We start from the raw sequence: 27,218 nt of genomic DNA, 5'->3' as shown, positions 1-27,218 counted from the left end.
GGATGCACCTTTGGGGTGTGGTGGAACGGGAGATTTGCATCATGGATGTACAGCTGAATAATCTGCAGCAACTGTGTGATGCCATCATGTCAACATGGACCAAAATCTCTGAGGAACGTTTCCAACACCTTGATGAATATATGCCATGAAGAATTAAGGCCGTTCTAGAAGGCAAAAGGGGGGTCCAACCCGGTACTAGCAAGGTGTACCTAATAAATGGGCTGGTATATCCTGTGTAGGAGTGTATATCCTTTAAGATGGAGATTAGGAGATGAGAGACCCCTTAATAGGTTTTCTATGTGACCCCCATTACACATAGTTGCAGCCCTGTGCTTGGACTTGCTCCACCTTGTCCTAGAAATGACATTGGTTATCTATTGTCATTAGTTAGTATTAGTATGGCATTCAATGCTGCCGTTGTGTGAGCCTTGTACAAGAACTTTCCTCATTCATGTTTCTCTTTAACCTCAGACAGAGCACAAGATGTCAATAGAAGAGGTGTGCCGGAAATACAACACAGACTGCGTGCAGGTGATTCTATTTTATACACTTTTATTATTAACCTAGCATCCATTCCAATATTCTTATTTAATTTCCAGGGACATGTACCCTTTACTAGGTTCATCTGAGCACCTGGTGAACAGTAAAGTTACCCAAACATGTTACAATCTGAATATGCAATCTCCTTTAGATCAAATAGAAATTGTATGGATTGTTTAGGTAGGCTGAGTTGTCAGATAATTCCCAAAGTGTGCAAGCTACCATTTGGAGATTGTACTTTGGCCATTCAGAGCAAAGCAAAAAAGGTTTGCTTTACCCCCCTCCTCTATACCCATTGGCATATAATTTTCCTTACTTTGTACCTCCACTGCCAATTCAGTTCTGGAATCCAATGGAAATACTTCCAGGTAGAGGCAGGTTGACCATTAGAGACAGTAGACACATGCCTGTAGGCCCTAGAGCAAGGGTCTTCAAACTATGGCCCTCCAGTTGTTCAAGAACTACAATTCCCATCATGCCTAGTCATGTCTGTGAATGTCAGAGTTTTACAATGCCTCATGGGATGTGTAGTTAGTTCCGCATCAGCTGGAGGGCCGTAGTTTGAGGATCCCTGCCCTAGAGACAAGAAGGCATCTTTTTCTTGAATAATCATTGGTCACAAATATTTTTCAACGATCAGTAGGAATAATTATCTGGTATAGCAGGAATAATTGTCTAATGCCCTGTACACACGGTCGGATTTTCCGACGGAAAATGTGTGATAGGACCTTGTTGTCGGAAATTCCGACCGTGTGTGGGCTCCATCACACATGTCCATCGGAATTTCCGACACACAAAGTTTGAGAGCAGGCTATAAAATTTTCCGACAACAAAATCCGTTGTCGGAAATTCCGATCGTGTGTACACAAATCCGACGCACAAAGTGCCACGCATGCTCAGAATAAATAAAGAGATGAAAGCTATTGGCCACTGCCCCGTTTATAGTCCCGACGTACGTGTTTTACGTCACCGCGTTTAGAACGATCGGATTTTCCGACAACTTTGTGTGACCGTGTGTATGTAAGACAAGTTTGAGCCAACATCCCTTGGAAAAAATCCTAGGATTTTGTTGTCAGAATGTCCGATCAATGTCCGACCGTGTGTACGGGGCATTAGCCAGAAAGAACAAGGAATTGTCCTATTTTAAAGGGGTCAACCAAACAGAGGGGTGTTATTTAGGGCACAAAAAGCTGTGTGTCTACAGGCTCCAATGTATAACATCCAGCCCTGCTTCATGGGAAAGAGGGGCTTGTGACCTGACCAATACAAAAGTACTAGACCACTGCCACATAGGGAGCTCTTAGCCCAGTGTAACCTACAACTCTGTAGGCTCGGGGCTCCATTGATCTAGGACTCAGAAATTACATTACATTACATTTTGTGTGGCCGTGTGTATGCAAGACAAGTTTGAGCCAACGCCCTTCGGACAAAATTCCACAGTTTTGTTGTCGGAAAGTCCGATCGTGTGTACGAGGCATTACCCTCTCTAAAACCATAAGTTGGACTGTAGAAAACTCTGACTGTATAGTCAGCTTGATACTTATATCTTTGGACTGATTCTATGCATAGTATATAGTCCCTATTGACTATATATACAGATCATTGTGCCTTGACTATATACTGAACTTTTATTTGTATGTGTGAATTACTTCTTGGATTCTAATGTTCACTGTTATGCCTGTAAACTCTCAATGAAAACGTTTGTATAAAAAAAAAAAAAAAAAAAAATGCTCCCTAATGGTTACTTTCCTCTGTTTTTAGGGGTTGACACTCAGCAAAGCAGCAGAGTTTCTGGCCCGGGATGGACCCAATGCTTTGACTCCTCCTCCAACTACACCCGAGTGGATCAAGTTTTGCCGCCAGCTCTTCGGAGGTTTCTCCATCCTGCTGTGGATTGGAGCTATCCTCTGCTTTCTGGCCTATGGCATCCTGGCGGGTACGGAGGATGACCCCTCAAATGACAACGTGAGCACATCTGTTATTCTTAGGTGTATGTTGTAAGGGTTGCTTGGGTTCGCACCGTTACCCCTAAAATTACAAATAGCCAAAACAATTTCCTCAAACATGGGACTTTAGAATGTGCTTAATAATGCAATTCATATACCATACTATTAAAAGTCCTCCATTTATTGTAAAAAAACATTCAAACATATGACGTATTTCGCCTAACACTACTGTTTCATGCGTACAAAGAAAAAGAAATGAGGACCTTGCAACTTTTCTGATTTTAAAGCAGAACTACACTGCACCTGAACATCACAAACACTATTTAACCACTTCAATACAGGGCACTTTTACCCCCTTTCTGCCCAGGCCAATTTTCAGCTTTCAGTGTTGTCACACTTTGACAATTGTGCGGTCATGCAACACTGTACCCAAATGACATTTGTATCATTTTTTTGAGACAGATGGAGCTTTTTTTTGGTGGTATTTATTCACCATTGTTTCTTTTAATTTTGTTATACAATTTTGTAAATAAGTAATTTTTCTCCTTCACTGATGTGCGCTGATTGGCTTCACTGGTGGGCACTGACAGGCAGGGGCGTTGCTAGGTCTACAAAAGATCTGGGGCTAGAGCCCATAGCAGCGTAGTAAAGAAAGTCATACGCTTGGGCGGGCATACACATGTATATACAGTAATATACGTGTGTGTATATATATCCCCAGAGAGCCCCCCACTTACATCAGGGTCCCCAGAGAGCCCCCCACTTACATCAGGGTCCCCAGAGAGCCCCACTTACATCAGGGTCCCCAGAGAGCCCCTCTTACATCAGGGTCCCCAGAGAGCCCCCCACTTACATCAGGGTCCCCAGAGAGCCCCTCTTACATCAGGGTCCCCAGAGAGCCCCACTTACATCAGGGTCCCCAGAGAGCCCCTCTTACATCAGGGTCCCCAGAGAGCCTCCTCCTTACATCAGAGTCCTCAGAGAGCCTCCCCCTTTCATCAGGGTACCCAGAGGGCCCCCCCACTTACATCAGGGTTCTCAGAGAGCCCCCCTTACATCAGGGTCCCCAGAGAGCCCCACTTACATCAGGGTCCCCAGAGAGCCCCTCTTACATCAGGGTCCCCAGAGAGCCCCCTCTTACATCAGGGTCCCCAGAGAGCCCCCCACTTACATCAGGGTCCCCAGAGAGCCCCACTTACATCAGGGTCCCCAGAGAGCCCCTCCTTACATCAGGGTCCCCAGAGAGCCTCCTCCTTACATCAGAGTCCTCAGAGAGCCTCCCCCTTTCATCAGGGTACCCAGAGGGCCCCCCCACTTACATCAGGGTTCTCAGAGAGCCCCCCTTACATTAGGGTCCCTAGAGAGCCTCTGCCTTAAAGTCAGGGTCCCCAGAGAGCCTCTCCCTTGCATCAGGGTCCCCAGAGAGCCCCCCACTTACATAAGGGTCCCCAGAGAGCCTCCCCTCCCCTTGGGGACCCCTGCAGAGACTCGGGGCTATTGGCCCCAGATTCGGGGCTATAGCCCCAAAAGCCACCCCCTAGCGACGCCCCTGCTGACAGGCATTAGTGATGAGGCAGATCTCCTCTGTGAGGAAAGCCACTTATCGGCTCTCCTTTCCTCACGCACTGTCAGTGTGAGGAAAGGAACACAGATAACCAGCATTTCCTATTTACACAGTGATCAGCTGTGATTGGACACCGGGATCGGTGATGCAGTGTGTCCAAGGTGGGCACCCATGAGCGACCTGTTCTGAAGGATGTCACATGACATCCACTCGGAATGAGAAAGCCATCATTCTGCTATAGGCCAGGCGGGAAGGTGTTTATTCATTTTTAATGTCCAAAGCAAACTTCCCCATCTATCCATGTCTCCATGTTTTATTTTGATGAGAAATCACTTTGAAAAACACCCCCCATTTCTGGTTGTGGCCATCTTGAGTAAGGGCAAATGATTAATGTAACATTTACTTCCTAAAATGGATCTGCCCTTACCACAGGCATTCAGGCAGAAGGATGTGCTTGGCTAAAAAAAAAAAAAAAAAAAAAAATACCCTCCTGAAGACTCCTGGGATGTATGACCTCATTTGCCTACGCAAGGAAACCAGAAAGTAATTGAAAAATGTAAAAAAGAAAGTTTAAAACAAATAAAAATGATATACTTTCCTATCTATTTACTAGGGCTAGCAGCATAAGGATTAAATACAGTGAATGTTGATTGAGAGTGTGAAGTTTCACTTTAGCATTGCAGTCTTTGACACTCATGTCACAAGGAAGACGCAGAAAAGTAGTGCAAGAACTATTTTTTTATTCTTTATTTTTTTTGTCAGACGATACTCATTAAAATGAATGCATTTTGACCTGTCATGCAACTTTCTGTGTTGCACGATGCAGCAAGTCGCATGAGAAGTAGCAGCAATGTGAACCAGGGCTAAGTTTAAAAAAGTAGATTTTTTTTTTTCCTAGCAGGAAAATGTAAAAAAAAACAAAACAGCATTTTTGCATGATTGGATGATGGAAGTCAGCAGAGCTTCTCCTTATTTACTAAGCTCTGGAGCAACTGCACTTGCAGAGTACACGGTCTTTAGTAAACCCACCTCACAGTTTCAGCAAAGTTAGTAATTTTGTGGCAAAATCTGTTTAGCCAGGTTACTCAACTCATTTCTAGTCAATAAGGTTAAATAGTTTAAGCTCCCAAAATGTTATTTACTTGTTTTAAAGAGGAAGTAAACCCTGGTGGGTTTTACTTCCTCTTTATTTCCCTGCAAAGGTAAAGCATAATGGGCTACTATGTACCACATAGTAGCCCATTATGTGTCACTTACCTGAAACCGAAGCCTGCAATGTCACCGCTGTCCCCGCTAGCAGCGATCTTCACCCCTCTTCCTTTCCGGGGCCGCGAACTCGGCTCTGTGACTGGTCGGAGTCGCGTGACGTCACTCACGCGCATGCGCACGGAAGACCGCCAGTCGCGGCATGACTCCTTTAGAAACTGCACAATCTGCCCTTTTTAAAGTGTGCATGCGCCATTGACATCGGCGCACAGCTTTATTGTAAATATCTCCTAAAAGTGGAGGTTTAGGAGATATTTCCAGCACCTACAGGTAAGCCTTTAATATAAGCTTACCTGTAAGTAAAAGTGGTTGTACAGAGTGTACAACCACTTTAAGTGTACCAAATTTGACATCCCATACTAGACATGTAAAATATCCAGCTGCTTTGGATTTTATAGCAGCTTTTTTTTTTCGCAGTATAAAAGACTAAGATTCTATACAACCAATTTAGAAACAACTAGAACATTATATCTGCCTCTCGTTGGTCACTCAACATTTTGGCAGCCTGCCTGACCTCTATTGAGCCGGAAACAGAGGCTTCGGCTGGTTCCCTAATCTCCCATTCTAGCTCTGCTCACTCATTTCTAGAGGAATTATTTTAGGAAAAATATAGAAACACCTGTTCCTAGACATCCAATAATAATTACTGGTCTTAATCTTGATTGAATGGACAACACAAACCTGGCGATAGACCATACACATTTGTCTTCGTATATTTTTGCAGTAGGACAGAACAGCTGGGCAACAGGCACAGTTTAAATCTTCATCTGGTGGTTTAGTAAATTTTCGGATCTAGCATGCCAAAATGTTCCTGGCACAGAAGGTTGGGTGGGTTACTGTGGCTGTTTCTGGACTTGGGCTAATTTACCTAAATACTCTGTAAATGTTCTGAAAACAGAAATATGGCTCTGCCGTTGCTGACTTGTTTTGAAGAGACGGTGAGGTTGTTTTACTAAAATTGGACAGTGCAGAATATGGTGCAGCTCTGCATAGAAACCAATCAGCTTCCAGTTTTTTTTTTTTCTGTCAAAGCTTAATTGAACAAGCTGAAGTTAGAAGCTTATTGGCTACCGTCCACAGCTGTACCAGATTATGCACTTTCCAGTTTTAGCAAATCAACCCTATTGTCACTTTGCCTATTCAAGTGTCTGTGAAACCCCCTCTCCCCACATAAACATATACTGATACTTACCTCTCCAGATATCCCCTGATGCCTCTTTTCTCCAATACAGCCAGTACCCATTGTAGGCTGATGTCAGGGCCTGCAGGGAACTGTGGCCGCTAGACCTGTGCACTGCCAATTGGGGTAAGTCACATGCTCTTCCATACCCTGAATTGCTGGGTATTTTCACCTTGGCTGAGATGGAGGAAAAAGTGGGGAATCGTCCTGAGTATCAGTGGGTCAGGAGTAGTGATGAGCCAAGGTTCAGGCTGAACCTGCTGGAGGCTGTCACATGATAGCATAAGCTTGGCTCATCATTAGTCAGAAGGGATCTTTTCACTATTGCTTATATAGGTGTTCAGTAGGGTTGACATCAGGGCTTAGTACAAGCCACTTGCATTCCTCCACACCAAACTCATCAAACCATGTCTTTTATGTTACTTACTATATGTTGGATGAGAAGACCCGGCTTCATCCCACTGTCACTTGGCCTTAAATGGGTGTTCAGTGGCCTACACAGAACCCTGACCTCAACCCTAATGAACACCCATTTAAGGCAAAGTGAAAATGGGATGAAGCCAAGGCTTCTCATCCAACATCATTAATATAAAGACATGGTTTGATGAGTTTGGTATGGAGGAACTTCAGTGGCCTACACAGAACCCTGACCTCAACCCTACTGAAGTTCCTCCACACCAAACTCCTCAAACCATGGAGGTTATTTACTAAAGGCAATACCATTTTGCACTGAAAGTGCACTTGAAAGTGCACTTGAAAGTGCAGTCGCTGTAGATCCGAGGGGGGTATGCAAGAAAAATAAAAAACAGAATTTTAGCTTGCACATGATTGCATGATAAAATCAGCAGAGCTTCCCCTCATTTCAGATCTTCCCCTCAGATCTACAGCGAATGCACTTCCAAGTGCACTTGTAGTGCAAAGTGGATTTGCCTTTAGTAAATAACCCCCCATGTCTTTTATGTTACTTACTATATGTTGGATGAGAAGACCTGGCTTCTCATCCAACATCATTAACATAAAGACATGGTTTGATGAGTTTGGTGTGGGGGAACTTCAGTGGCCTACACAGAACCCTGACCTTAATCCTACTGAAGTTCCTCCACACCAAACTCCTCAAACCATGTATTTATGGTAATGATGTTGGATGAGAACTGGCTTCACCCCACTGTCGCTTGGCCTCAAATGTTCAGTGGCCTGCACAGAAACCTGACCTCAACCCTACTGAACACCCAATTAAGGCAAAGTGACAGTGGGATGAAGCTCGAGCTTCTCATCCAACATTGGTAACCTATGGATATGGTTTGACAAGTTTGATGTGGAGGAACTTCAGGCCTACACAGAACCCCAACCTCAACCCGACTGCAGTTGTTCCCCCACACCAAACTCATCAAAACATGTCTTTAGGTTACTGATGTTGGATTTGAAGACCTGGCTTCCTCCCACTGTCACTTTGCCTTAAGTGGTGGTTCAGTAGGGTTGAGGTCATGGTTCTGTGTAGGCCACTCAAGTTCCTCCACACCAAACTCATCAAATCATGCCTTTATGGAGATATTATATTATATATGGCTTATATATGGCTTATTACCCTTAGATCATAAATTAATTTTCCCCAAACTGTTACCACAAGTTTGGAAGAATGTAATCATCTAAAATGTCTGTTTACTGTAGTAACAGTATCCTTCACTGGAAACCCCTGAACCCAGTCATTTGGGGGGTCCAAATTTTCATGGTCATATAGGGTGTCCACATTCTCTGGGCCATTATTCTCCAAATCCATTTTTTTCACCATCTTTATAATTAATTGTTTCCATTCAAATGGAGATAACTATTATTATTGTGAACAAGGGTTAAGATGACCACTGATGCAAATTAGTTTCTCCATGTAATCTTGCAGCTACCCAATTCTGTGCAATTCACTAATCTATTCATCTATGTGCACAAGGCTGGAGCTATGTGGATTTTAATAACTCATTGCTGCAAGGAGTAGCAATTGATGTGGATGCCTATGGTGTAAACTAAGCAAGTAGCATGTAGTAGGTATAAATCTCACACAAATCCTGTGCAAATGATTGCAGCTACATGATAGTGCATGCAACTTGCCTAACGTACAGATGCCCTTAGTTCCATCTGTTTAGCAAGCAATTCCACTTTTTGCAATTTGCTAGCAATTTTGGAAGCATGATTGCGCTACTAGAAATCTCCAGCCTAATGCACACAAGCAGATGGATTAGGCATACTGACGTAACAGAACATTTTGTAAATTGCAAGTCATGATAAACCTGACTTTTCTGGTTGCACACCTTTTGATGCATTTCATGTGAAATCATAAACCCGGTTCCAAAGATAGTGATGTATAAAGCTTATTGCCACTTTGCGATTTCTCTTTCAGCTGTATCTGGGTATCGTGTTGGCTGCAGTCGTCATCATCACCGGTTGCTTTTCTTACTACCAAGAGGCCAAGAGCTCGAAGATCATGGAATCCTTCAAAAACATGGTGCCCCAGGTGAGTACGATGGTATCTAGCTCCCGTAGCTCATGCTTACTACCTTTCCACATCTAAACGCTTGCAGTCATTAATGATGTGATACTGAATGTGTTTTATTTGAACTTTTTTTGCACTGACAGTCTTTTCATTCATGTGGACTTTCATTTCTGGATGTCACTTGTTGTGAAGGGCTCTTATAACTTTTCAAAAGTTGGTCGCTTTAGTGTTACCAAAACAAATCCTATATCAGCTTAAGGGGTCAATATCTTGCATATCTGGATTTTACGGCACAAACCTGCATTTCACATACTGGTTTGACCTTTTTTCACTCTGGGGTGTTCTGCAGACCTTTGCAGGAAACTATAAAGATGAAGAGGGGCTCTTCCACCAGTTCAGTGAACTTTTTCTAGTAAAAATTCAGGGCCTGTCATTGTTGACATCCTTCTGACATTGGCTGTTATGCAGACCCCTAGCTTTAAATATGTCATCACTGACCTACAAGTATGCATATCTGAAAACTTTGAAGTTATTTTTGATGTGATATTCACATTTGTACCTGATTGTCCTTCCATTTTCCATATTTGGTTATGGTAATAAATGAAGAAATGTATAGTTTTCCCACCAGAGGGAGCTCTATATTTGACACAATCCCCCCCCCCCCCATCTGCCTATAGAGATATCAGGTGCACAGGGAGAGTATAGTCTTCAAACACTCGGACAAATAATAGATTTGCATGGTGGGAAGGAGCAGTAAAGCACAACCATTGTGTAGCACACAAAGCAAAAAGCAAGGTCCATAAGGACATGGATGAGTGAGTTTGGGGTGGAGGAACTTGACTAGCCTGCACGGAGTCTTAACTGCAACCCGATAGAACACCTTTTGGGTTGAATTAGAGTGGATACTATGAGCCAGGCCTTCTCGTCCAACATCAGTGTCTGACCTCACAAATGTGCTTCTGGAAGAATGGTCAAACATTCCCATAGACACACTCCTAAACCTTGTGGACAGCCTTCCCAGAAGAGTTGAAGCTTTTAATGCTGCAAAGGGTTGGCCAACTCCATGTTGAACCCTACGGACTAAGACTGGGATGCCATTAAAGTTCATTTGATAATATAGTGTGTGTGTGTGTGTGTGTATGTATGTGAGTGTATATATTAATATGTGTGTGTATGTGAGTATATATGTATGCGTGTGTGTTTGTATGTGAGTATATATGTTTGTGTGTGTCTGTATGTGTGTGTGTGTATGTGAGTATATATGTGTGTGTGTGTGTGTTTGTATGTGAGTATATATGTTTGTATATGTGTGTGTATGTATGTCTGTGTGTGTGTGTGTATGTATGTAAGTATATATGTATATGTATGTGTGTGTGTGTGTGTGTGTATGTGAGAATGTATGTTTGTGTGTGTTTGTATGTATGTGTGTGTGAGTATATTTGTGTGTGTGTGTGTCTGTATGTGTGTGTATGTGATTATATATGTGTATGTGTGTGTGTATGAATAATTTTGTATATATAAATACTGGGCATTGTACATGTATTAATAAATGAATGTGGACTTGCAGACACTATGATCTATTCATGGTTAAGAATGAATACTCTCATGCCTTAGCTTTGTGAATTGAGCCTTATGTCTTTTTTGCCTTTTGAACATTGTTTTCACCATTACCTTTATGCCTTTTTTACCTGCCAGCAAGCTTTAGTCATTCGAGAAGGAGAGAAGATGCAGCTGAATGCGGAGGAGGTGGTGGTGGGTGACCTGGTGGAGGTTAAAGGTGGAGACAGAGTACCAGCTGACCTAAGGATCATCTCTGCCCATGGGTGCAAAGTAAGTTTTGGCTGATTTATTGGTCAGGTGGGTGCTATAGTGTATTTTAGTAAGCACATTTTGAGTAATTATTGTAATCTGTACCTTAACTTCCAATCTCAATGTTTCACTTCTACCTTGCCAGCGATTGAGATGCTGACGTATTTCGCCCACTAAGGGAGCAATGCCCATTAGGTAGAATGGTAATTGCACCTCAGTGATTCTGGCAATATAGGCTAGATTGGGTGGAAGCTGATTAATTTGTGCCAGCATGTTTGTGTGTAGTGGGAGGAAACTCACATGCGTAGGAAATACAGTATATGCAAACTCCATGCATCTATAGAGCATATACAGTACTTACCAGCAGCTTCAGGCTCCTTTCAGCTGAAGATCACATGCTTAAAGGGCGATGCTCAGGCAAAGCGATCCAGCTAGAGAGTATGGGGCTGCTGACAGATAAGTATAACATAGCATATTAATACAGGGAAAACAAAACTGTGCTATAGGGAATTAAAAACCTGAACCAAAAAACATGAGCAGCGATTCTCCTGTATGACATAAATCACAGTATAGCACATATAAAAGAAATTAGAATCGTGCTAAAAATTATAATTCTATAAATCAGTCCATCAAATATAGAAGCATAACATTCTTCTAAAAGTCCACCAGGGATTGTAACTAGGAGCCTTGAAGATTCCTGATGATAGAAACCACCATCAGTCACCCTATGTGAAGAGTCCGCCACCAAATAGTAAGGTTTGCTTCTTACCAGCCCCAGGGGATCAAACAGCGCGTTTGGCTTATACCCAGCCTGGGTCTTTCTCCCAACAACATCGTTCCCCTATTCACAGGGTGCCACTCACTCACATGGATGGGTGGATGCTTTTAAAACCGTAAAAAACAAAAGCTCCATATGGCGTAAAACCTTTTTTATAAAGTTTATTTAAAAAGTAAAGTAATGCACTTACATGTTATAAGTAAAATTAAAGCCTTAAGTCTGGTGGGCCAGCCGGCCTACAACCAGAGCAAACCCGTCCTTCCAGGACACGAGGGGTTGTCGGTGCATCGGAGCGATGCCCTACACGTTTCGTCAGAGATGAAGTCGTCCAGGGGCACCTTTTATAAGAATGTTATGTTTCTATATTAGATGGAGTGATTTATAGAATTATAATTTTTTGCATGATTCTAATTCCTTTTACATAACATAGCATATATCATTATCTTAGTTGTGTGTGTAGGGGGTTTTCCCAAAAATGCACAATAAATGGGGATCATTTATCAAAGTGTCTGGGAGCAGAAATTACTTGTCTTGCTGCAACCCAACCAATTTTAAAAATGATCCAGACAATAGAAGAGGCAACCTTACTGGTCATAATGAATTACTCCAGTCTTATTTTGGACATATGTGAGATGTTTTCATGAACAAACTATTGTTTCTATTTATTCATTTAAATTGAATCGAACTTTCAGTTTAAATCATCTACAATTTATTACATTACAGGTGGGTGATTGAAAACAAAAAGGTGTGTTTTTTTACAAAACAGCCACAGTAGAAAGACCTGTTTCCTGCCAGCGTGCTGCAAGTGAAGTATCCTTGTCCTTTATGTGGAAGCAGTGGTCTCTCTCCAACGCTCTGACATGCCCCCCCTGCTGTTACAGCCCTCTAACTCTGCATTCAGCTAAACTCATGCCTCCTGCCGACTGGTGAGCTCCAGCTGTAGCAGGTCAGATCTCTAGATTTCCCAGAGCTACCCAGATGTCCCTGATGTAGAATTAGGAGATCTTCCATGATAATGGGTCAATGCATCATGGTTATACTCAGTGCCGGGACAAGGTCATTCAGCACTCAGGGCAAAGGTGTCAAACTGCAACCCCCCTCTTTCCCTAGTAATGCCACTGTCACTACTCCTGTAAGCCATGTAACAGAAACAACTGGCACAGGGCACTCCCTATCCCTGCAATAAATCATTGCGCCCAGGGCAGTCGCTCCTCCTGCCCACCCCTTGTCCCAGCCCTGATTATACTATGCTAAAGTTGACCCAATACCAAGCATTTCTGCAAGTACTTGTACTCGCACAAATGTGCCCGGTGCCTAATCCGATACCTGGGAATGCGGCAGAACCAGTCAGCGGGCAGAGCGGAAAGCCAACAGGCTGACAGCGGTGGAAGTAGGGGTAAGCTGGCTGGGGCAGGGGTGCAGGGTGGCAGCCACATATTCTGTCGAAATTGGAGACCGTCACATTCGGTAAAGGAAGTGACGTTCCACGTCTCCCTCAGAAGGTTAATCGCGCGTTTCGCATCCAATCGTGCGTCTTCAGGAAGCTTCCTGAAGATACACGATTGGATGCGAAACACGTAGAGGCTTCTGGGCAACGCCGACATCATGTCCAGTCCCGGACCCGCACGAGATCGAGGCTTTGCAACGCATGCCAGTTCCTGGAGACAGGCCCTAAAGAAATAAAGTGCAAGAATGATGTGCAGTGATGGCCGTTTGTTTCCTATGAGTTTTTTAAGATCCCCATAAAGTGGAAAAATTATGGAATGAATACTGAGATACTGGTTGGTAAACCCCAGACATATTCTAATGAGGAGTGGCTGATCCAGACTTAAATCAAGGCTTTTTTAATATTGGTCTCTGGTGAGTGTTCACTTTGGAAGATGGTGGTGTATCACGGATTGGTGGAAGTTTAACACAGATCTAGATTTGTGCAAGAGGGTTTGATCATCCATCCTTGAAGAAGAGCACTGGGACTTTCTTTTCTTTATACATATATCAATATATTTTTTGGTTTCACAGAGTTTTTTTGTATTTATAGTTCACAGGTCTTTTTGATATTAATTGGTTTAGGGTTGGCGCAGTCATCCACTATGATAACACATTGCACACCCCAAACCATAAATTTAAAGAAACACATTTAGTTACTTTTTTATTTAAATTTATTTACATTTTTGCACCGATGACACAAACTTTGCACATATAGTTCTACTTTAACCACTTTTTTTGTTATTCGGCACTGCATTATTGCAACTGACAATTGCGCGGCCGTGCAACACTGTACCCAAATAAAATTGATGTGTTTTTTTTTACCACAAATAGAGCTTTCTTTTGGTGGTATTTTATCACTTCTGCAGTTTTTATTTTTTGCGCTATAAACCAAAAAAAAGCGACAATTTTGAAAAAAAAAAACAATATTTTTTACTTTCTGCTATAAAACATATCCAATAAAAAAATGGAAAAAAAAATCAAATTTCTTCATCATTTTAGGCCAATATGCATTCTGCTACATATTTTTGGTAAAAAAAAAAACCCAATAAGCGTATATTGATTGGTTTGTGCAAAAGTTATAGCATCTACAAACTATATTTTTATGGCATTTTAATTTATTTAGTCTTTTTAATAGTAATAGCATTCTGCCTTGTTTACATCGGCAGACCGCCGTCCTGTCTCTCTGGGGAGCGATCGCGGGTGGCCGGCGGGCATCGCATTCTCCGGACCCGCTGTATGGATCCCCCTCTGACCAATCAGCACGCCTGCTGGCTGTTGCACGAAACTACATACCTGTACGTCATTTCGTGCAATAGCCAAGCGGGTATGTACGGCAAGTGGTTAAATCGCACCTGAACCAGACTGAAAAACACACGGGACTCTCTTTTTTAATTTGCACAGCAACCAGCCCGCATATATGTGAATCAGCTCCATTGAAAGCCGGTCTGGTTCACGTGTTATGCTAATCGGATGTGGTTCAAACTCATCCGATTCGCATATATGTGAGCCGAGCCTGAAAAAGAAAACGAATGCAGCCATTACATATAAAATTGGTAGGTTGCAATATAATGTTTGTTTTTTGGTTTAATATCGCTTCCATGCTTCCTGATGATTAGATAGCTTTAGCTCTGACTCAACAGAGGTGTGTCAGACCTCTACAGAGGAGTTTTTTAGGGTTGGCGATCGCACTGGACTGATTTAATCAGCCATTGGTCAATGGGTGATGACAGGGGCGGGTTGGAATAATTCTCTTCCAATGATTTCTGCCCAACATAAAAAAGAAGGTGGCGGTGAAGCCTTTTTGGGGGCTTGGGTACGTCCTTAAGAGTGCTTCTTTTTACCTACTTCCACAAAGAGAACAAGGGTCCTTCTCTGCAGCTGCTGGCAGAAAAGTGTGGCTTCTTCCGTTAAACAAAAAAAAAAAAAAAGTAAAAAAAAGTCTCTGCACACACCTTGTTTTTAATTGCAACTGGAAAGTATCTAGCTCATTTAAACTGAAAGTACAATAGGAGAGCTTTTAGAAAATTTGTAACTATTGGCTTATTTCTGCTCTTCTTCTTGTTCTAGAATTCAGTTCCTCCTGCAAACCTTCTTCTTTCCTTTCTCACTTTGTCTTTTTCTTTCTCTTTTTTCTCTATCCACCTTTTCCTCCTTGCAGGTAGACAACTCCTCCTTGACGGGTGAATCTGAGCCCCAGACAAGGTCACCTGACTGCACACATGACAACCCTCTAGAGACAAGAAATGTCACCTTCTTCTCCACCAACTGTGTAGAAGGTAAACCCACAAAATAATATATTTAATATATTGCAATGGACCATTCCTTAGATGTGGTGGATGCATTTGTTTTTGTTTTTTTCAGGCTAAATACATTTTTAGCAAGTACAGAAGATACTGTTGATCCTGCCAGAAAATTTAGTGCCCTTGTTATTTCCTATGAGCTCAAAAGAAAGCCTAGAGAATGTCATGTGTTTTCCTTGTCTTCTGTAAACCACTAATTTCCTCACCTCGATGTAATGGAGATGAATAGAGGAATTCCTCTTTGTAGTCTGAATCACTTGAGCAACCTAGTTGATAACTACGCCTTCATCCATAGATAAGTGGAAGATTGATTGTAGCCACTCAGTCTGTTATTCACAGGTGTATCAAGTGAAAACGAAGGGGAAAAAAAGCTGAAAATAGAAAACGAATGCAGCTACCACATCTAATGACCGATAAACTGTAATATATAAAATGTCTGTTTTTGGGTTTAAATAACGTTTTAATGATTGTGGTTCATTTTGGCCATAGGAATAGTTCAAGAGGGCCATAATGCATAGTCACAAGTTTCCCTCAAACACTGTTGTGGATTATAATGTAATTATAATCCACAAGAGGATTATAATACATGTAAAAATGTAAGTGCCTAGCAATGGAAGGACCAATGCCTATAGGTTATTAACTTATTTAAGGTTCCAAACTAGGAGTGTTCAGATGCCATCCTGTTAAATTAAATCCAACACTCCCCTAGAGAAGCCAGTTTTTATTGCTGTCTGTGTCCTCGTTAAGGAGATTCACCCTCTCTATGCGTCCTGTTTACCATTATCATCCAAAGTGAAAGTAAAAAAAAACCCAAATTTTGGGTTGTCTCCAGAAAAGTAATGGCAGGAAAATCTTCCAATGGGGACACTAGTTCTGGTCACCTGGGGGTCCCCAAGGTTCTCTTAATTTCCAAGGCTTTCCTCTGACTTGATGTTTTGGTTATGGGACAAAAAGTGAAGGTAAATCTCCCCAATGGGATACAGATGGCACAAAATAAACTGAAAGGGGTTATAACCCTCTCTTGCTATATCCTAAATGGAAAAAGTAAGCTGGAGGGTTCTCAACTCCGGTGAAGCTCCCCACTGCAGTTCTGAATCACTGTTAAATGCTAAGTGTCTATGAAACCTGGGAACACATTGATAACAGTAATAATCCCAAAGAAGTAGAGTCCCAAGGCATGACCAGCTGCCCCATGTTGACCAATCTAAATAGTAGCAATAGTCCACCTTTTTTTGTTTGTTTTTTTTAAGGTTCTATTAATGTATAACCCCAAGATGTTCATCTACCATGTAAGAAAGAGATATTATACAGTAGGTTCACTGATTTTATTACTTTTCAGGGACAGCCCGTGGAGTGGTCATTGCCACAGGGGACAGAACTGTGATGGGTCGTATTGCCACCCTAGCTTCTGGTTTGGAAGTTGGGAAGACCCCAATTGCTAAGGAAATTGAGCACTTTATCCATCTGATCACTGGTGTGGCTGTGTTCCTGGGCCTCTCCTTCTTTATCCTCTCTCTCATCTTGGGTTACTCTTGGCTGGAAGCCGTCATCTTTCTCATCGGAATCATTGTGGCCAACGTACCAGAGGGACTTTTGGCCACTGTCACTGTGAGTAATAAAAAACTGCTGCTTCTACAGGTTTATAGAAGTATCTGTGTTTGTTCAGGTTGCAAATTATTGGGTTTAAAAAAATAATTGCATGTATGGTATTATTTTACTATGTACATACCATACCTGGCTGATACCTCTGGAAGCTGGAAATCACTCAAGTAGACACACTTGCTCCAGTGATCTCAACTTGCTTCCGGGTTCTGTGCTGAGCAGTCAGCCTGATGCATTGGGAATACAGGAGGTTGGCCCCTCAGCACGGGCGCCATTCATAGAATGCTTTTCATTTTCGAAAGCAGTGGTCTCCAAACTGCGGCCCGGGGGCCGGATGCAGCCTTTGGGTAGAAAGCATGGCCCTGCCTCGTCCAATCCTGGAATTCTTCTTTATCTACAGTATCTCACAAAAGTGAGTACACGCCTCACATTTTTAAAAATATTTTATTATATCTTTTCATGTGACAACACTGAAGAAATGACACTTTGCTACAATGTAAAGTAGTGAGTGTACAGCTTGTATAACAGAGTAAATTTGCTGTCCCCTCAAAATAACTCAACACACAGCCATTAATGTCTAAACCACTGGCAACAAAAGTGAGTACACCCCTAAGTGAAAATGTGCAAATTGGGCCCAATTAGCCATTTTCCCTCCCTGGTGTCATGTGACTTGTTAGTGTTACAAGGTCTCAGGTGTTAATGGGGAGCAGGTGTGTTAAATTTGGTGTTATCGCTCTCACTCTCTCATACTGGTCACTGGAAGTTCAATATGGCACCTCATGGCAAAGAACTCTCTGAGGATCTGAAAAAAGAAATGTTGCTCTACTTAAAGAAGATATCCAGAGGTTGTGTTTGGTTCAGATGGTGTCCAGTGTGTGTGGCAGCAACCAGGTGAGGAGTACAAAGACAAGAGTGTGTTGCCTACAGTCAAGCATGTTGGTGGGAGTGTCATGGTCTGGGGCTGCATGAGTGCTTCTGGCACTGGGGAGCTACAGTTCATTGAGGGAACCATGAATGCCAACATGTACTTTGACATACTGAAGCAGAGCATGATCCCCTCCCTTCGGAGACTGAGCCCAACGGTAATATTCCAACATGATATCGACCCTAAACACACCTCCAAGACGACCACTGCCTTGCAAAAGAAGCTGAGGGTAAAGGTGATGGACTGGCTAAGCATGTCTCCAGACCTAAACCCTATTGAGCATCTGTGGGGCATCCTCAAATGGAAGGTGGAGGAGCGCAAGGTCTCTAACATCCACCAGCTCTGTGATGTCATCATGGAGGAGGGGAAGAGGACTCCAGTGGCAAACTGTGAAGCTCTGGTGAACTCCATGCCCAAGAGGGTTAAGGCAGCGCTGGAAAATAATGGTGGCCACAAAAAATATTGACACTTTGGGCCCAATTTGGACATTTTCACTTAGGGGTGTAGGGTTGCAATAATACTGTTTTTTATTACTGAGTACAAGTACAGAGAACTTTTAGTCCAGTACCCGCTGATACCAAGGTACCATTCATCAAAATGAATGGGCTCAAATCCCACTGCAAAGAATTGCATTTGATTTGAACAGGAATACGATGCAATTCCTGTCCGAATCGCATGCGGTTTCTCGCACCGCTGTTGTGTGAACCCAGGCAGAGGTCACTATGACAAGCCTGGGTTCACACAAGAGTGGTGCGGGAAACCGAATGTGATTTGAACAGGAATCTCAATGCATTCCTGTTCGAAACGCATGCGATTCTTTGCAGTGAGATTTGAGCCCATGCATTTTGAATGGGCTCAAATTGTACCACAAATAGGTATCAGTTTTGCGTATGGGAGCATTTTTACGAGTAATATATATATATATATATATATATATATATATATATATATATATATATATATTATGTATGTGTGTGGGCAATGAGGTGTCATGCACACATATTCTATACAACAGAAGGGCCTGAAAAGTGGTATGCCACTCTTGGTGGATATCAAGAATATATATATATATATATTACAAATCTTCTGGCTAGTAAAGGGGAGTTTGTGTCTTAACTTTGCATTAGGCTCTTTTGAGTGACATTTTGGTGGTTTTGCTATGATGTCATTTATAGATTATAGGCAGTCCCCGAGTTACGAACATCCGAGTTACGAAAGACTCCTACTTACGAACGGAGGTGGCGTGACGTCACTGCCAGCTGCTTGTGCTCCACACTGGTCCCGGATACAGCTGAGCAACCATCTTGCAGTTCTGGACACATCCCACACTGCAGTACTGCATGGACACAAGAGCCCCAAATAACATGACTGCATGAGCACCTGGAACATCCCATATCACTGCACAGGCTGGAGTTACACTTAGAAATGTACTGTTCCGACTTACAAACAAGTTCAACTTGAGAACAAACCTACAGTCCCTAACATGTTTGTGACCCGGGGACCGCCTGAACTGTCATGAACGACATTTATGAGAGGAAGCCGTAACTGTTATTGTCTTACCTTCACAGGTATGCCTAACCCTAACAGCCAAACGAATGGCTCGCAAAAATTGCCTTGTGAAGAACTTGGAAGCTGTAGAAACCCTGGGGTCTACATCGACCATCTGCTCTGATAAGACCGGAACACTGACACAAAACCGTATGACGGTAGCTCATATGTGGTTCGATAACCAGATCCATGAGGCGGACACCACAGAGGACCAGTCAGGTCTGGGAGTCTTAGGCAGCACTGATCCCGTCTACACTGTAACCCAGCCTTTCTCAACCTTTTTACCTTTTAACCCTTGAAATAACTTTCTGGTCTCAGGGAAGCCCTAGTAATAAGTAGTGTTGAGCAAACGGTTCCGCCCAAGTATGAGTTCGGGCTGAACATTTGCCTGTTCGGCTGTTCGCCCAACACCCGAATTCGCAGGGTGTTCACCGGTTGTTTACCCCACCGAACACCCTGTAATGCACTGAGCGCTGCACCATGCATTCTGCTCCCTGATTGTGCAAAGCTTAGTGTAAAGCTGGTTGTTAAGAAATGTGGCTGGGAAGCTGGCCGCAGCGTCCTTAACAACTGATATGTCATCAGCTGTCAATGAGTTTCCCCGCTGACAGCTGAAAAAAAAAAAAAGTGCTGGTTAAACCCCCCCCCCCTCTCCAGCCCACACAAAAAATGTTTCAAAAAATGACGTGGGGTCCCCTCCAAATTCATACCAGACCCTCATCTGGGAATGCAGCCTGGCAGGTCAGGAAAGGGGGGGACAATCAAGCCCCCCCTGAGCCATACCAGGCCACATGCCCCCCCCCCCCACCCCAAAGCACCTTATAACCATGTTGATGGCGACGAGGGCCTCATCCTCACAATCGTGGCCGGTGGTTGTAGGGGTCTTCAGGCAGGGGGCTTATCGGATCCTGGCCCCCCCTATGTTTTTTGCATAAAGGATTTGTCACAAACTCCTGTGTTTATTTTTTTTGTACACTATTTTGGTGAATGGGTAGGGGTATGTACCCGATACTCATTCACATGGGGGGCAGGATCTAGGTGGTCCTCTTGTTAAAGGGGGCCCCCCACCCGCAGAGCTCCACAACCACCAGCCATGGTTGTGGGGATGAAGCCCTTGTCCCCATCAACATGGAGACAAGGTGCTTTGGAGTGGGGGGGGAGCAGAGCCCCCTCTGCCCCAAAAGCACACACCTCCCATGTTGAGGGCGTGTGGCCTGGTATCGTTCAGGATAGGGGGGAGCACTCCTCCTCCCTCTTTCATGACCTGCCAGGCTGCATGCCCGGATAAGGGTCTGGTAGGGATTTTGGGGGGGCACGTTTTTTATTTTTGGCCCTTTTTTTTCAATAGCTAGGTGCCGGAATTTAAATTTGATTTGACTCTTTTTTTGACTTTTTTTTCTTTTAGAATTTTTTTTTTTTTGCTGCAGCATGTTCTGTACATGCTACAGATGCTCCACTTTACAGGCAGACTAAGGGACCCCCCCCCCCCCCCCCAGGCACTATATTTAAAGGAATTTTTCATTTGTTATTGTTGCACTTGAAGCATAATTAAAATCACTGCTCCTAAAAAAAAAACGATTGTTTAAAAAAAAATTTGCATTGATACATGTCCCCCAGGGCAGTACCAAGACCCCCATACCCATTTTATGGCCAATTACTTGCATATAAGCTTTCAAAATGGGCACTTTTCATTTTTCCTGTTTGGCTCCTATAGACTTCAGTGGGGTTCGCCGTTCAGGTTAGAACTTTTTACCCTGTTCTGCTGTGAACCGAACAGGGGGTCTAGTAATAATCTAGTAATCTGTCTAGTAATCTAGTAATCTGTCTAGTAATAAGTACTATCTCTATAGATCACTGTACATTAATGTGATGGCCACTGGGGAAAATTTTCCTTACATTTGTGGTCAGTGGGAGAAATCTCTAAAAAGATCATTGTTGTCAGTGGGAACTCAAGGATCCCCTTGCTCAAGGAACCTCTAGCAACATCTGGAGGAACCCTAGGGTTCCACAAGACCCTGGTTGAGAAAGGCTGCTGTAACCTCTTACCCGCATCTCACCGGTTCCCTTTCTCCCCTCTTGTGTTCTATTTCAGGTGCCTCATTTGATAAGAGTTCCCCCACCTGGGTGGCCTTGGCTCGGATCGCTTCCTTATGCAACCGTGCTGTCTTCAAAGCAGGAAACGACAACATTCCTGTTCTGAAGGTGTGTGCCTCGACGGGAGCTGTGTAGCATTGTGTCACTGTGTGTGGCTTCTCGTCTTGTCGTATGTCCCGCTTACCGTGTATGTGTCTCTGTATATCGGCCTCACTGTGTGTTGTTATGCAAGACGAGTGTTGGTGTCCATGGGTAATGGGTACGTTTCTGCTCCCTAGAGGGATGTGGCAGGTGATGCCTCCGAATCGGCTCTCCTGAAATGCATTGAACTGTCCTGTGGATCGGTTAAGGCCATGAGGGAGAAGTACAAGAAAGTGGCAGAGATTCCTTTCAATTCCACCAATAAGTACCAGGTGAGTGCAGGGCAACATTTATGCAAAGTCTATACAGGGCACCAGGAATTTCTGGGTAGTATTTATTTATTAAATCAAATAGGTCTGATGTGATTGCAAATGCCTCCAACCGTAACACATATGAGAAAAACTTTTTGGTAACTGGTTGGGAATTTGATGGAACACAACAAAAAGGTTTAAAACATGACAAGTTTATTATCCATGCATTAAAAGCCACAAGTAACATCAAAAATACATAATCATATTGAGATCATGATATATCACCACAACAGATAACCAAAAGGATAAATGTTTGAACCCCAATGCGTTTCAATTCATCCAGAATCCTAATCAGGGTGTATACTGTCCAAGTTCCTGTGGTGCATACTGTATTACTCTATATGAAAAATGTAGACATAGCCCACCCCAGCAAGGGATCCCCAAAGGGCATGAGAACCCCAAAGGTGAACAATCTGAATGTCTTGAGCAGCATCCAGCCGAGATTCTATCTTAACCCCTTCCCATCTAAGGGGTAAAACAAATCTTAATGCCTAAGCACAATTTTTCAACTTTGACATGTGTTAGTAAAACCGTACATGACATCACAACAACTTTGTGCATCCGGGTGCATTATACCATGTTATACCATGTTTTTTTGCAGGACAAATCGGGCTTTCATTTGGTGGTAAATGGCCCAAAAATATAAAAAACTAAAAATTTTTTTTTAAATTTAACTGTTTATTTCTTGCTATTATCATAGCCTTCCACCAAAGGACAACCCAAAATAACTTCTCCTGCTCCTGACGATCGCAGTGATACCACATATGTGTATGTTATTTGTCTAAAACACACTGATACTAATTTAAAAAAAAAACACTGACCCTGACCTTTCACCCTGATTTTAACCCAAACGCTAACCCTGGCACTGGCCTAGGTCCAACCTTGATGTAGGTATTTTTTTTATTTTTATTTTTTTATTATTCTATTTTTTTAATTTGTTACACACACTTTTTTTTCCTTCCTCTGCAAGGAAGGTTGTGGGGGTCTGCGGTTGGGGGGCTTATCGGAATCTGGAAGTCCCTTTAACAAGGGGGCCCCCAGATCCCGCCCCCCTATGTGAATGGGTAGGGGTACATTGTACCCCTACCCATTCACCAAAAAAAGTGTAAAAAAAGTAAAAACGACAGGAGACCGTTTTTGACAATTCCTTTATTTAAAAAACGTGTCCCACGATGTCCATCCATCTTTAATCACTGCGCCTTACGGACCCGAAAAATAGTAAAAAAAAGCTCCACCTCCATGGGAGGTGTCCCGCCGACTGCTGTCTCTTGGCTTTGACAGCTGTTATACAGGCAAGGGCGGGGCCACCCGGTGACGTAACCGGGTGACCCAGCCCCCTTCTGAGCTTTTTTTTCTTCTATTTTTTGGGTCTGGGCGCTGTGATTTAAAGAGGAGTTCCACCCAGGGGGTCCATTAAAAAAAAAAAAAATAATAAAAGTCAGCAGCTACAAATACTGCAGCTGTTGACTTTTAATTGGACACTTACCTGTCCCTGGGTCCAGCGATGCGGGGGATCGAAGCCCCACTCGTCCCCCCCATGCGCTCGTCGGCGCCGGCATTTCAACTGTGGGCGCTGGGCTGTGGCTTCACAGCCTGGCACCCACCGCGCGCTGTGATTGGCCGCTCAATCACCTGGGACCTGTAATGGGTCCCAGATGATTGACAGGAGGGAGGGAGCAGAGCCGAGCCCTTCCTGTGCCGAGGGGGAAGTGATGTCACCAGCCCAGGCAAAGGAAGAGGCAGACTACGAGGGACCACCTAGAAACAGGCATTTAGAGGTAAGTAAAAAAAAAAAATATCCAAATGTTTTTTTGTTTTAGAATTTTTCAGGTATTTTTGTTTTTTTGGGTGGAACCCCACTTTAAGATCGATGGACATCGCAGGACACTTCATTTTTGACAATTCCTTTATTTAAAAAAAAAAATCTCCTGTCGTCTTTACTTTTTTGACACTTTTTTGGGTGAATGGGTAAGGGTACAATGCCCGATACCCATTCACATTTTCACATGGAGGGGGCCTTGTTAAAGGGGGCTTCCAGATTTGGATAAGTTCCCCCGCTCGCAGACCCCTACAACCACCGGGCAAGGGTTGTGGGGATGAGGCCCATGTCCCCATCAACAGGGGGACAGGGTGCTTTGGGGTTCCCCAAAGCACCCTTCCCATGTTGAGGGCAAGCGGCCTGGTAAGGTTCAGGAGGGGGGGGGGCGCTCGCTAGTCACCCCCCCTTCTCTGGCCTGCCATGGCTGCTTGCTTGCATAAGGGCCTAGTATGGATTTTGGGGGGGACCCCCATGCCATTTTTTTTTACATTTTGCTGCGGGGTTCCCCTTAACCACTTCAATACACTGTTACACTGCCTTCACTGACTGAATATAGTCTATGAATCTAGTCTACACTAAATGCAGATATATATAAAATACACTGCCACTAACTAACTAACCTGCCTAATCTAGCTCAAGCTATCTCCGTCCACAGTCACACACTATACACGGTCGCTATGTAAGCAGCCTTATATAGTGTGGGGTGTGGACTTAGTCCCCCTGAGCCATGAGTCTTTGGTCAATTATGGCTCTCGCAGCAGAGCACGCTGTGATTGGCCAAAGCATGCAGGTCAGGTGCATGCTTTGGCCAATCATCAGACATCAATGCACTGTGAGAACGCAATGCTCCTTACATTGGTGGTCAGAGGAAAGAATGCTCCTTACATTGGTAGTCATTAAGTAGAATGCCTCTATCCTGATGTCAGTGGGAGGATTTTTCCTTACATTGGTAGTCATTGAGAAGAATGCCCCCTACTGTACATGGTTGGTCATTAAGTATAATGTCACTTACATTGGTGGTCAGTAGGAAGAATGCACCTTATATTGGTGGTCAGTGGGAAGAATGTCCCTTACATTGGTAGTCAGTAAGAAGAATGTCCCTTACATTGGTGGTCAGTGGGAAGAGAATGCCCCCTGTACAGATAGCTAAAAGGATCGTTGGTCAGTGGTTACAATTCTGAGGCAGAAACTGAGCATTGCTCAAGGAACCCCTAGTAACTTCTGAAAACACTCTGGTTGAGAAAGGCTGACATATTATCTCTGTCTACCTTTTACTTCCTTGCCGGCATTTTTCTCATTGGCTCTTCATTCCTGCCCCTCACCCTCCTGCTCTACCTTTGTCAATCTCTCTCTGTACAGATTAGTCCCAGCTGCTGTAGGATCCCAGCCTAATCCTTCTTAACATTCATTTCATAATAACATAAAAGCTTTTTAACTCTGCCTCCCTGGACTGTCCCAGACCGCCGTGAATGCAGGTTGCTTGGGCCTAACTAATTCATGCCTGGAGTGTACAGCCTTGCCATGACCAAGCTGTGCTTGCATTTTATTGTAACACCTAAATGTGAGGTTTTGTAAGATTTTTAAAGGAGTGTACAGGAAAATATTTGAGAGTATATATGAGATTTTCTCCTCGCTGTAACCCATAGAAAAATGTTGAGGTCTCAGCGAACCCTTTCTAAAAAAATATTAATAGTGGGGTGGATATTGGGAACATGCCCCTTGCATTGGTGGTCAGTGGGAAGAATAACCCTTACAGTGATTGTGGGAATGCCTTCTTTATAGACAGCTAAAAATTGGTCTAATACTAAGGGCTTTGCCAAGTGGTGGTGGCCTAATTAATGTTGAATGCCCCCACCCTGATGGTCAGTGGGAAGATTTTTCCTTACATTGGTAGTCAGTGAGAAGAATGCCCCCTACATGGTTGGTCATTAAGTATAATGCCCCTTACATGCATCATGACACCTGGTAGAGGTTGTCATGATGCAAAAATGCATCATGACAACCTCTACCAGGTGTCATGATGCATTTGTGAAGACATGGTTTAGTAGTAATGTACCTAGTCCCTTATATTGAGTCATGCACTAACTATAGTAAGATCTTCTTAACTAATCATTATATCTGCTTCTTGCCATTTCTTCCTCAACAGCTGTCAATCCATGAAACAGAGGACCCCAATGATAACCGCTACATGCTGGTAATGAAGGGAGCCCCAGAAAGGATTCTGGATGTCTGCTCCACCATCATGATCCAAGGCAAAGAGCAGCCATTGGACGATGAGCTGAAAGAGGCTTTCCAGAATGCATACATGGAGCTGGGGGGACTTGGCGAGAGAGTATTAGGTGTGTAGACTTATAACACTGGAGAAACTGGAAAAGGAAAAAGAGGACCAGGTTTTTGAAGGTGTCTGAAGGAAGAACTGTCTTTGTGTTGCCACCCAATCTCCTTATTCCTTTTTCCCCTTAATTTTCCAGTTAGTTCTAGCAACATGATATTGTATAACTAACTGGCTGCCGTGGGCAATACAGATACTAGGGATGCACCGATGCCTCGGCCGCCAAAAATTATTATCTGAAAACAGGGTTATCGGCATTTTGCCAAAAGTGCCTGATAATGGTATTCTGCATCAAATTGGCATGAATGCAAAATCGCATTGACTTCAATGCGAAATTGCGTCCTATTGACTTCAATCCAAAAACGCCAGCCAGATTAATTTACTTTTACAATTTTAAACTGTTTATTTCCATTTTCGGCCAAGTGCATCTTGAATTTTTGGTTTCGGCACCGGAATTTTCATTTTGGTGCACCACTAACAGATACCCCTTCTTTCTGGCATTTTCAGTGATGAGACCCATCATAATGTTGAGTGCAAGAGAAATTCTAAATCTTTCGTATTAGCTTCTCTTATTACAAATTACCAACAACCTGCCAACAAAGGATCTTCATCATCTTGGTAGACTAGCCCTATCAAGACAAGAATGACCCTTTTACCACATTGCCAGTGTTTCCTAGATACAATGGTCAGCAATGTTATTTTGTCAGGGGAGCTCCTCTTTTAATAATAAATCAATAAGCCTAATTTATTTTTTATTATCTTCTTACCTCCAGGCTTTTGCCACTACTACTTCCCAGAGGAGCTGCACCCAAAGGGCTTTGCTTTTGATACCGAGGACCTTAATTTCAGCACTGAGAACCTGTGCTTTGTGGGGCTCATGTCTATGATTGACCCACCTAGAGCAGCAGTGCCTGATGCTGTGGGAAAGTGCAGAAGTGCAGGCATCAAGGTAAGCAGAGTAGGCTGATAAAAAAATATTTATGTAGTAGGGGATCCCAGTTTTCCAAAGGGTGAGGATGTGAATATGACAGGAGGTCTTACGACAAGCGTTTTCTCTCTACCTATGGTCCAGGACCTAAAAGTAACAGTAGAC

At 43.3% G+C, this 27,218-nt stretch overlaps 1 protein-coding gene across 1 annotated transcript in view; it reads left to right on the top strand.

The window, feature by feature from the left end:
* The window catches only part of ATP1A3 (ATPase Na+/K+ transporting subunit alpha 3), a 106,326-nt gene that overhangs the window by 56,008 nt on the left and 23,100 nt on the right, over positions 1-27,218 (top strand). The window contains exons 3-13 of the mRNA XM_073602010.1: positions 472-531; positions 2,302-2,505; positions 8,886-8,999; positions 10,674-10,808; positions 15,212-15,329; positions 16,693-16,961; positions 19,449-19,647; positions 21,521-21,630; positions 21,801-21,935; positions 25,940-26,132; positions 26,899-27,074. Of these exons, the coding sequence (XP_073458111.1) occupies positions 472-531; positions 2,302-2,505; positions 8,886-8,999; positions 10,674-10,808; positions 15,212-15,329; positions 16,693-16,961; positions 19,449-19,647; positions 21,521-21,630; positions 21,801-21,935; positions 25,940-26,132; positions 26,899-27,074 (1,713 nt within the window). The remainder of the gene's footprint in view (positions 1-471; positions 532-2,301; positions 2,506-8,885; positions 9,000-10,673; positions 10,809-15,211; positions 15,330-16,692; positions 16,962-19,448; positions 19,648-21,520; positions 21,631-21,800; positions 21,936-25,939; positions 26,133-26,898; positions 27,075-27,218) is intronic.

The sequence above is a fragment of the Aquarana catesbeiana genome, linkage group LG10 (genome assembly GCF_042186555.1).
Source record: "Aquarana catesbeiana isolate 2022-GZ linkage group LG10, ASM4218655v1, whole genome shotgun sequence".
In the NCBI taxonomy this organism is placed as follows: Eukaryota; Metazoa; Chordata; class Amphibia; order Anura; family Ranidae; genus Aquarana; species Aquarana catesbeiana.
Note: the sequence above shows the minus strand (reverse complement) of the source record. Positions and strands in the feature narration are given on the sequence as shown.